This window comes from Scaptodrosophila lebanonensis, unplaced genomic scaffold (genome assembly GCF_003285725.1).
Source record: "Scaptodrosophila lebanonensis strain 11010-0011.00,11010-0021.00 unplaced genomic scaffold, SlebRS2 tig00000001-arrow-pilon, whole genome shotgun sequence".
Classification (NCBI taxonomy): domain Eukaryota; kingdom Metazoa; phylum Arthropoda; class Insecta; order Diptera; family Drosophilidae; genus Scaptodrosophila; species Scaptodrosophila lebanonensis.
This window is the reverse complement of record NW_022060529.1, coordinates 16,880,516-16,891,800: the sequence shown is the minus strand read 5'-3', so window position 1 is coordinate 16,891,800 and position 11,285 is coordinate 16,880,516. Positions and strand designations below refer to the sequence as shown.

Below are 11,285 nucleotides of genomic sequence, written 5' to 3'. Positions count from 1 at the left end.
GACACGTCATGATACGCTGACTATGAATGGTCAGCGCAATAAGAAGAAGCAGCAGAACATATTCTGTCATATTTACTGAAAAAAGTGAAAACAAGAGAGCTATTCGAACGAAATAAAATAAGTTAGGTTTACAAATCGCATTTAGAGGCGCATACCACACAGCATTTAAGCTTAAATCATGGGTAGGTAACTATAGGCTTATAGGAGACAGTCCCACCGGCTATCCAATCGTCCGCTTATTCATCTATCTGCTATCAATGTCATAAAAAATACTACAAATCCACCCAACTTTGCAGGTGGGGTGCTCAGTTATTTTCGTGGTCTGCTCGGTTCAAGAGAGATGCGCATTTTAATACTGGGCCTGGACGGCGCCGGTAAAACCACTATACTCTACAGATTGCAAGTGGGTGAGGTTGTCACCACGATACCGACGATCGGATTTAACGTGGAACAGGTTACATATAAAAACTTAAAATTCCAAGTCTGGGACTTGGGAGGACAGACTAGTATTAGGTGAGCTTTGTGAAAATATGCGTGCTAATAGCAGATCACTTTTATTGTTATCGTGTGCTTTACTATTTGCAGACCTTATTGGCGCTGCTACTACAGCAATACAGACGCCATTATATACGTGGTCGACTCGGCGGATCGGGACCGTATTGGCATTTCAAAGGATGAACTGCTGTATATGCTGCGGGAGGAGGAGCTGGCCGGAGCGATACTCGTTGTGCTTGCCAACAAACAGGACATGGAGGGCTGCATGACAGTGGCCGAAGTACATCACGCGCTAGGTCTAGAGAACCTTAAAAATCGCACGTTTCAAATATTCAAAACATCCGCCACCAAGGGTGAGGGCCTAGATCAAGCTATGGATTGGCTGTCCAATACTTTACAGAGCCGCAAATAGTCAGCGCTCAAGCGACAACTGCCTTTCCTCATACCTATCCAACCCTTAGCCCCCATGTAAAAAATTGTCCAATGTGTCGCGCGTGTTGCAAGAGAATTTTTCCTACCCGCTTTTAAATTGCGCAAAATAACGAAATCAACATCTGCAAAACTTTGTAATAATTTCTAGTAATATAATTTTTAAATTATAGGTAAAAAAAACAAAAGAATTCAAGCAAACGTGTACCTTTATGTATATTTTACCATTCCGGTAGCCCAAACCGACGGACGCGTTTCTCCTGTGTGTCTAACTCCATGCGGACCTTCTGTCGCATGTAAAAAATGGGGCAATCTCTATTAGAGCAAATGACTTCCTCATGCAGAGACCCTTGACATCTTTGACATTCGGTCCACAGACGTGCAAAAGCCTCCTCCATGCTACGCTTGGCGCTGACCTCCTTCTGGTAAAGTTCGCTCATTTTGGGCTCACAGTGCGGACAGAGGCAGGCTTGTTCATAGCCCTTGGGCATCAGAGACTTGCAGCCAAGGCATGAAGCTTTTTTAGTCATAAATCCTGCCAAGCCCCCAATTTTGGATGTCACCACAGTGCGAGTGAGTGTGTGAGCGCCCTTGAGAAGTACTGATTCCGCTTTATCACCCAGAATAGGCTCGAATATGCGCAAAAGTGGTTTCGACAGCTGCTGCTCCAAATAGTAGTTGGCGTCAATGGGCACACTGTTCTCCAACACATATAAAGGATCCTCTGCCTTTTGGTAAGCCGGTGTATTCTTTGCCGCGGCACATATCACATAAGGCACACGATCCCCCAACTTAGGTGCTGTGCCCGGGTCACGTTTTTTCATTTTGCTGGCCAACTCCACGTGCGCCTGCTTAGCAGCGTAGTCTGTTTTGGCCAGTTCCTTGGTAATGACAAGCTGTGATATGTCAATGCGATTGCAAAGTAGATCGGCAATGACCTGCTTGGCATAGTCCACTGCCCCATCCGGGTCGCGCTCTATTAGCAGTTTCTGCAGACATGAGTTCATCAGATTGGCAACCAGTGGCGAATTGTCGCGTCGCACCGTTTCAATACCTTTGCAGTCCATTTTGTCATATTTATCCGGGCGTGTGAAATAGAGGCCGGCATAGCGTTTTTTGTTGATCAGCAGATATGGATAGTAGACCTTTTCGAATTCTAGCTTAATAGGTCGCACAAACTTCGAGCTGACCAGATCCGCCGCTTCACGCCCCAATTCCATGCTCCGCTCCAAGGCCTTGACGCCGAAATTAACCATCACAGAGTCGGTGTCGCCGTAAATGACAACTGCATCGTTCTCATACCCATTGGCACGGGTGTAATGGGATTCGACCTCATTCTTTGTCATTTCAATCATGGTACGTCCATAGGCAGTCACACTGCCCGATATTTCCAGACAGGGCAGCTTACCCACTTGAGCACCGGTGAAGCCATAAACTGAATTGGCCGATATCTTTAGGGCCAGCTGTCTGCCATCCAAGACTTGGCGCTTGAAGGGATCCTTTTCCACCTTGAGATCGTTCTTGGCTCGCTTACGCGCTGCCAGCAGTGATTCCAAGATCTCTGGGAGCAGCCCACGTCGCACCTCTGCTTTCACAAAGCTATTATTGGCCGGGGTACGCTCCACTTGGTCATCACGTAGCGATAGCTTATCCCGAGCGCCCGGTAACAGAAGCGTGGTGTAGCATAGATTGTGCGCCATCATAATACTGGGATATAGTGAGGCGAAGTCGAGAGTCGATATGGGATCAGCATAGTAGCCGCGTTTTGGTTCAATAACCGTAGCACCCTCATATTGTTCCTCCGATCCTTGCGACGTGTACGAAGGCATGATGAATCCCTTGGTTTTTGCTTTGCGCAAAAGCTGACTGAGCACCTTGATTTGCTGGCCACGTGTAAGCAGCGACTCGAGCGGCACACCCGTTACTCTGGCCATTTCCATGTAGTTAACTATGGCCATGAGTTTCCCTAACAAACGTAGGGGCAGATAGGCGTCCTTTAGACAGTACATTGCCAGACGACGACGCGTCTGTTCATCGCCATTTTGTAGATCCGTAATGATGCTGTGATGCACATCCTCTTTCTGCTCCTGCAGGAAATTGTAACTGACCGCGTTAAGGGTGTACGAACGCAATTTATAATCGCGCAGCAGAACAAAAAGCAAATCAAAAGGAACACGGCCCTCAAAATTTACATACTGGTTCTCGCGCCGGCCCATCTGTTTCGACTGAAGCACTTGCTCCTTAATTACCGAGCGTATGTTCTTAATTCTGCCCAGATATTCAAAGTTTTTGACTTTTAAATGAGCTGCTCGATTAATTAGGTAGGGTATGTCGAAGTTGTTTATGTTGTAGCCTGTCAAAATATCCGGATCCACCTCGCGCACAAAATCCGACCATTTGTCAAGCAATTGGGTCTCCTGTGCGTGACACAGCACCTGACTGCCAAGTATAGGGGCGCATTGTTTCAATGTGAAAACATTTCTTATAAAAGGCTCTGATTCTCCCTGTCGCATCACCATATTGGCTATTTGTATTACTGGATCCATTTTGGCCTCCGGAAATATGCCTTTGCGGCCGGCGCATTCAATGTCAAACGATAGTATACGAAATGGAGCAACCTTGGACCACTCGCCCTCGGGTTCGTGCGATATGAATTGATCGTAGGCCACATCAACTTCTATTTGGCAGCGAGACTCAGGCAAAAGTTTCGAATTGCGTCCACGCCGACGCCAAGTACCAGGCGGCAGCTCTATCCAATTGCAGCCCACAACGTCCCTATCCACCATGAACCGTATGTCAAAGTCAATGTTGTTCTCAAAGGCACGACAGTCTTGGAAATCAAAAGACGACATAATGATCTCCTTCTTCAGCAGACGTGAAGCAGCGGCGACAAAGCGCGGCAGAGTCAATGTGATCTTTATATAGCTTTGCTTTTCATCTCCCATATAACCATGTATATTGAGGCGTTCTACCAGCTCCACTGCCAGTACGGCCTCCTGTACATTGTCCTTATTGCTGCGCATATCGGCCAAGACCTTCTTGTCTAAGGCCTCCTGCAACTCATAGCAATGCCGTTTTTCAAAGTTTCGCGGCGCAGCTAAATAAAAATAGGGACAGAACCCATGCACATGACAACACACCGAGTTTCCCTCCATGGTCACGCCAAACATGCGCACTACCGGCACCGGACCCAATTGGGCGCCTGGCATGCCCGGCAACGGTTGTCCCAGATAATTTTCCACATCCAATTGCTGAAACACTAGTTTGTCCTCCTCAGGATTTAGCTCTGGTGGTGGCGCACGCGACCATCTTTCACTGGTCTGTTGGTTTTCGGGTCCATCGCCAATGAGCAGCGTTTGCTCAAGCTCATCGTTGGGTTCGAAAGCTGCTAATTCGGCTTCAAACCCACCGCCCATTTCATCGTCGTCGTCAAAATTTCTGCAAGACCCAATTAATTAACAATAGAATACTATTATCAAGGTCGCTATCAGTTACCTCGGCTTTTTAGACTTTCCATTAGCATTACCGTTGAATTTACGTTTGTTATCCATGTTCCAAGTAAAAATATTCAATAAATATAGTATGTATTATAAACAAAGAACCACGATCAACATGTTAAGCTCCCAACACAAATGCGAAATATACGCCAACAAACGCGGGAAAATAGCAAATAGTTGTAAAGTGCTGCCACCACGGTGTCAAACCAGAAAACTGGCAACTTGGTGATAATTCAAAGCAAAACCAGCTGGCAACTTGCGTGCCTCGCATGAAGGTGGCAAGGTGTTTTCACATACTAATTCGCAGGGCAGAAATTGTATGTCGTAAAACGCATTAAATTTATAGATTCTGTGTATATATTTAAATGTCAGGTGCGCATATATTATTTCCCTAGTCCGCGTCCAAATCGCTGCAAGGATTACAACAAAATGTTAAGTAAGATTCAGTGAACTTCTTTCGGGGGTGGTGCTGTTGAGGGATGTTACGAGCGAACATCACCATCAAAGTGGAAGTGAATCACAATTCAAAGTGTCACAAATAGTAGCGTAAAACAGCTTAAAAATGTACCAAAGCGCTTGCAATGCCGCCACCACGGGCGCGTGTGTGCCTGGAACGGGCAATCAGTATGATAAAGAAAGGCAGGCAGCCCTTATCGCCCAACAACCACCCACCGCACCCGTGGAGCCCGATTATAGTGGCTTCGATATCGTTAAGGCTACACAGTATGGCGCCATAGCGCGTGTACGCGAGCTGGTCGAGTCTGGCTGGGATGTGAATCAGCCGGACAGTGAGACGGTCACACTGCTGCATTGGGCGGCTATCAACAACAGGCGCGACATTATACGCTACTTTCTGGAGAAGGGTGCTACAGTTGACGCTGTTGGTGGCGAGCTAAATGCCACGCCGCTGCATTGGGCAACACGACAAGGTCATCTGGGCGCTGTAGTGCTGCTGATGGGTGCCGGTGCCGATCCCCGCATTCGGGATGCTGAGGGCTGCTCCTGCATACACATAGCTGCGCAATTCGCGCACACGGCTTTAGTGGCTTATTTCATAGCCAAGGGTGTCGATCCAGACTTACAGGATCGCGGAGGAATGACGGCGCTTATGTGGGCAGCATGGAAGGTGAGATTAGACATATTTTTTTTGTATTATTTTTCATTTCTTATACCTATGTGTATTGCAGGTATGCGCGTTGGATCCTGTTCGTCTGCTGCTCACACTGGGCGCTAATCCCGCCATGGTAGATTATACGCACGGCAACACTGCGCTTCATTGGGCCATTTTGGCGCGCAACTCCACCGCTATATCCACACTGGTGCTTAAGTCGAAGGCCTCTCTTGATGTGCCCAATTTGCGTGGCGAAACACCGCTCTCTATGATGGAGGCCCAGACTGGTGCTATTTGGATCGGTGCTAAGGTCATGGATCGGGTTAGGGAGGCAGCCCTAACGTCCCAGCAACGGCGCTCACTCGTCTCCAAACTGCGTCACGACAAACGCTTGCGCTGGTGGTCAATGGTAGCCTGCCCATTTACCGCATTTTATCTGGCCGGAATTGTCTTCACAATTAACACCCTCTACATCATCAAGTTTTTCCTGCTTGGCTGTCTGTATGCAGTTTTTCACACCATTGGAAAAATGTTATTTGACGAGCATTTGATGGCCTTGTTGCCGTTGAGTGTCTATTTGGCTACCAAGGCCTGGTTCTATGTTACCTGGCTGCTCTACATTGACGAGGCTGTCTCAATGACAGCCACAGTGTGCTTCCTGATCTGTTCTCTGGCACTTTGGGTGTGCTTTGTCAAATCGTGGAAAGGCGATCCTGGCATCATTCGGCCCACAAGGGAGCAGCGATTTAAGGTGAGTCAAATAATAAATGAGAATTCATTCACATTAATTCGAAATTGTTTTTATTACAGACTATCATAGAATTGTCTGAACGTGGGGGCATTGGCTTTGAGCCAGCCTCCTTTTGCTCGGGCTGCCTAGTGCGACGACCTCTTCGCTCCAAACACTGCTCCGTGTGCGATCGTTGTGTGGCACGCTTTGATCACCATTGTCCCTGGGTAGGAAACTGCATTGGTCTCAAAAATCACAGCTACTTTATGGGCTTTCTGTGGATGCTGCTCATTATGTGCGCCTGGATGTTGTACGGCGGCTCCAAATATTATGTCAACCAGTGTAATGTGCACTTCGATGGTAAGCATCAGCGTCTTCAGCCTTTTTAATTTTAGCTTGGTATGCTTTAAAATGGTAGCAAAAATTATTCTCAAGCTATCCTAACATTTGTTTTTTTTTTTATATACATATATGAATGCTGGTTATGCCTTTCATAATCATGCTCTATTATTATTTATTATTTGTCCACTTAATCTGTTATTTCACCCTTTCACAGATTTCATTTCGGCCATGCGTGCCATTGGCAACTGCAATGCCTGGGTCGGTTGGGTTATGGGTAACGCCTTGCTACACATGTCCTGGGTTATCCTGCTGACCATCTGTCAAACCTATCAAGTGGTTTGCCTGGGCATGACCACCAACGAGCGTATGAATCGCGGAAGGTATCGCCATTTCCAGGCCAAAGGCGGCCACAGTCCCTTTACACGCGGTCCTCTGTTAAATCTGGTCGATTTCTTCGAGTGCAACTGCTTTGGCCTGCTTGAACCGAAGCGCGTCGATTGGATGAACTACTATGAATATGATGTGCAGGTGCATCAGACTATCGAAAAGGAGCCGCTGCTGCATGCCGACTGCCCCGATGGAATGGCAGGTGATCATCAATACGTGTAGGACAAGTCTTATCGGGATGCGAAGACGCTTCGAACGCCCATAGCGCACGTTTAACGTTTATCGTGTGTGAGAAAAATGCTTTAGATGATGATGCGCCGTATTAGCTTTCAATCCACGTATTATAATTTTTAATTGTAATTGGCATGCGCTGCAAACTCAGTTTAAATGTTCAGTTGCCTATCTGTTGTAGAATCTGTGAGTAGTAATAACACCAGAGAACAACAACTTAGAACGAGAGCGTCGTCGCTGACCGATATCGGATCGAGTGGGTACAAATACGTACCACCCATATACATATATAGACATATGAGTGTATCAATGCACAATACATTTACGTATGCATTACTGTAATTAAAACTGTACATTTTTTGAATATTTCGTAAATCCTTCTTGGTCATAAGTTGACAGTTTTTTCCGCTTTAAACTTAAAAGTAATTATAATACCAAACAAATTACGTAAACACCGAACAAACTGTTTGAATAAATAATTGCACGAGAATGAAAAAAACAGAACAAAAACAGCGAAGAAAAAAACCAAGTGAAATTGTGCAATAGGGAATACATTATGCACACAATACAAAAATTTCAGGTGTTAAGCGCACAGAAGTGAATCGATACTTAAATGCGTGTTTGAAAATTGAAAAATTTCAATTACAAATTGCTTAAATATATATTTTAAGACCGATGCGGAGCAGCAATACGAACACTTAAATATGGCAACATAACATTACCACAGAAACGAAATGTTTTCATACTTTAAAAAGCTAATTTTAACAAATATATATACATAGATATGAATATACATGCCGATTCAGTGCGCACTAGTCTAGTCAGCAATCATTTAAGTAAAACGTTATAGTGCAACAAAAAAGTCGTTAATTAAACAATATACATACAAATACATATATATACCAACATACATATGTAGTTATTGTAATTATGAGAATACTTATCAACTATTTCCAATTGCCAACAAACAAAAGGCAGCCTGCGAACAACACGAAGCTAAGAGAAATCGTTTGTAATTGTAACACGTTACTTAAATGCATTTAACTTTAAACCACAATAAATACAATTACTACAATTTCAACTAACAAAAACCAAAACCGAACTCAACTCAACAACTTTTCGATGTATTTTTATATAGTTTAGATTATACAAATACAAATAGACACGTATAACCTCTGTGTAAAATGCTTTTGTTGCAAACTGTTCGGAATGTGCGATTTGCTACGAGTTATTTGCTTACTTTTTAAAAATATTTTTTTGCACCAATGTATTGTTACTTGATATCAAGCTTCTATAAGACTATAAGAAAATCGACAGAAAGGCAATTAAAGTGGCCTAAAAATTCATTGCTAAATCCCTATTTTAGCGACTAAGTTGAAGACAAACAAATTACTTATGTATGTATTAATTAGTATGTATGTAAAGAGAATGAATTTTGATGGTGTATGTATTGTGCGTTAAAATTACCAAATAATAAAAAGAGAACTTTATTCCGAATTAAAAAAATAATCCAATCAACATCACATTACTGACTTTATTATAAAATGAAAATTAAGACCAATATCTTAAAGATGGACAAGGCAAGACAAATAAGCTATCATTTTCTGAAGATATTATAATATGTTCATTTACTGAGCAATTCATCAGGCTATCTATATATACTATATATATAACAGTTTGCCCTGACTGATTGGTCATCAACGCACAGCGCAAACGGTAAGAGCTAGAAAGCTGAAATTTTGATTCAAGTATCCTTTCACAGGGTAGGTGGGCGCTTTTCGAGCTCCAAGGTGGGGAAAACAGGCTCCTAAGCATGTTTACGATGTTTTAATTTTATTTACAGAGGAGGCCAACTTTTCACAAAATCCCTCGTCAACGTAAATCCGGATAGCTTTTTGAGGATGGTTCATCTGATAGCATGTGTTGGCTTATACCGGAACTTATAGATTAATTTTTTTCATATAAACTAAGACGGTCTTGCGATAGTTTTGTAAATACATGGAAAATTCGAGCTCTAAAGTGGGGCAAACAGGCTCCATAGCTTGTCTAATGTTGTAATATTATTTACAGGGGAGTGTACTGTCAGGCCAATTTTTGACAAAATCACTCGTCAAAGTAAATCCGGATATTTTTTTGAGGATGATTCATCTGATAGCATGTGTTGGCTTATACCGGAACTTATAGATTAATTTTTTTCATATAAACTAAGACGGTCTTGAGATAGTTTTGTAAACACATAATTGGCTATGGTTTCAACTTTATAGAGATTGGTACTTTATTTTTTCAACCCACATTTCCTAAACTGCTGTTTTCGAAATAGCCTAGGCCACTCGTCTAATTTTTTTTCTATACAACCATTAACCACAAAAAGCAGTGATTATTCACATACTTACCCAAGTATTTAGAGCATTCTTACGCAATTTGATATTTTTACAACTTTTAGCAAACATTTTGGATTAAATCTACTGGCAATGTATAGGGGCCTTCGGCTGATTTCTTGATTTTCTGAAGTATGTGGGCGTCGGCTACTTATGCTTGCCCACAACTGTTTTGCTTAAACTAATTAGTGAATTGCAGCTGTTGGGGAGGAAAAAAAAGAATAATTAGGTTGCTTATTGTCTAAAAATGTTTGGTTCGAATTAATTTTCTGTTTTCTTTTATTGTTTGATGACATAATATTTGTAGATTTAATGTGTGATTTACAATTATAGGCTCGTTTTAAAAATATAATTCTTTTTTCAATTATGATAAATTAAGTTCTTGTTTCTTGGTTTGCTTATTAAAAGTAAAACATTTAAATAAATGTTATTCAAATACGTTATTGTATTTTATACTTAAATTATTATTATTATTCTCTTTTAATTCTTGTATTGGTTTCTTATCGTCTTTAGCAGCGGTGTAAATGATATCCAATATGATGATCTTATGCTTTTCGAATTACATATATTATTTGCTTTTGTAAAAATGTATCTGCATTCTTGCAAAAAAACAAAACAAAAAGAACGTATGAAAATATTGTGCGTTTTCAACGCGCTGATATTTGCAACAATTTGAAAGAAAAAGAAAGTCATTTAACTGAACAATTTAGGTGATTTCGTAATTAATTGCAAAAAATATAATATACAAAGTTAAAAATAGCAAAGAAGCAGCCGTGCAGGCACTGGGCGTTTGGGGATTTTGGTGTATATTCGAATTGGGCAGCTGGACGTTATCTCTTTGGCTCCAAAGAGTACAAGTATGGGTTTATTTGGAGCATTCTATCCAAACATATCTATCAAGCTTGTTTCCGTATTCGATTTTGAACGGCAGGTCTTAAGCTACGATCAGAATTGCAAGTAATGTGCCTAAAATTATTTTATATTACAAGCATATAGATAGGTTATTGAAAAGTAAAAGTGTTTCCTATTGGATTTCATTGAAATAATACCAATATTGATTATATACTTGTAAAATTCGAATAAATTTTTGTGCAGTTTTTTCCAATTTTCATTTCATTACGTCCGTATGAAGAAGTTTCGATCGATTTCGACAATATGTTTGAATTCGGAAATGGGAACAAACCTGGCATATTATTTGCATGATTCGCATGTACATTATACAGACATGTTCTTGTTTTGGAATTAGAACAAATTGTGTGAAATCTAAATGGTGTTCAATTTCGAAAACCTAATCAGCTACTTGCTTTGAAAAGCTTTTATGCTTGGACCTGGTATTGCAGCCAATTTTGAAACCCATTAATAAAAAGTGAATCTATTTTTGAAATTGGAAATATTGACATACAATTCAATCGGATTCGGAAAAGAGAACAGACTTGATTGCCGTTTTGCATTAAGCAGATGTCCCCAACCCGATGCCCAACTCTTCTGATTATGTTTGTATGTATGTGCGCGCGTCTGTGCAGCATAGCGTCATTTTATAACGGCTTCATATATATATGTATGTATATATATAGGTGGGATTTGGCGTGGCCAGCTTGAGCTTTATATATGTAAGTATTATATGCCGATATGCATATAAATAAAATATGTAAGTATGCTAGCTATACATTACTTGGTCGGAGTTT

General features: G+C 41.8%; 3 protein-coding genes across 3 annotated transcripts; 2 read left to right on the top strand and 1 right to left on the bottom strand.

The window, feature by feature from the left end:
- Positions 1-51: 51 nt before the first annotated feature.
- Positions 52-1,129, top strand: LOC115623345 (ADP-ribosylation factor-like protein 1). The gene is made up of 3 exons (XM_030517628.1): positions 52-182; positions 297-513; positions 586-1,129. The coding sequence occupies exons 1-3, from the start codon at positions 179-181 to the stop codon at positions 905-907; spliced, it is 543 nt and encodes a 180-aa protein (XP_030373488.1). The 5' UTR covers positions 52-178; the 3' UTR covers positions 908-1,129.
- Positions 1,059-4,557, bottom strand: LOC115623339 (DNA polymerase delta catalytic subunit). The gene is made up of 2 exons (XM_030517615.1): positions 4,420-4,557; positions 1,059-4,362 (listed from the first exon to the last, which is right to left on the bottom strand). The coding sequence occupies exons 1-2, from the start codon at positions 4,473-4,475 to the stop codon at positions 1,146-1,148; spliced, it is 3,273 nt and encodes a 1,090-aa protein (XP_030373475.1). The 5' UTR covers positions 4,476-4,557; the 3' UTR covers positions 1,059-1,145.
- A 183-nt stretch (positions 4,558-4,740) lies between these two features.
- Positions 4,741-8,731, top strand: LOC115633994 (palmitoyltransferase Hip14). The gene is made up of 4 exons (XM_030531516.1): positions 4,741-5,547; positions 5,609-6,283; positions 6,343-6,622; positions 6,819-8,731. The coding sequence occupies exons 1-4, from the start codon at positions 4,984-4,986 to the stop codon at positions 7,211-7,213; spliced, it is 1,914 nt and encodes a 637-aa protein (XP_030387376.1). The 5' UTR covers positions 4,741-4,983; the 3' UTR covers positions 7,214-8,731.
- Positions 8,732-11,285: the final 2,554 nt, after the last annotated feature.

Coding starts and splice junctions, on each gene's coding strand:
- LOC115623345 (XM_030517628.1), top strand. Junction 514..585: donor GGAGGACAGACTAGTATTAG/GTGAGCTTTGTG, acceptor TACTATTTGCAG/ACCTTATTGGCGCTGCTACT.
- LOC115623339 (XM_030517615.1), bottom strand. CDS start 4,475: ATGGATAACAAACGTAAATTCAACGGTAATGCTAATGGAAAGTCTAAA. Junction 4,363..4,419: donor GGAAAGTCTAAAAAGCCGAG/GTAACTGATAGC, acceptor TGGGTCTTGCAG/AAATTTTGACGACGACGATG.
- LOC115633994 (XM_030531516.1), top strand. CDS start 4,984: ATGTACCAAAGCGCTTGCAATGCCGCCACCACGGGCGCGTGTGTGCCT. Junction 5,548..5,608: donor TTATGTGGGCAGCATGGAAG/GTGAGATTAGAC, acceptor TGTGTATTGCAG/GTATGCGCGTTGGATCCTGT. Junction 6,284..6,342: donor CAAGGGAGCAGCGATTTAAG/GTGAGTCAAATA, acceptor TTTTTATTACAG/ACTATCATAGAATTGTCTGA.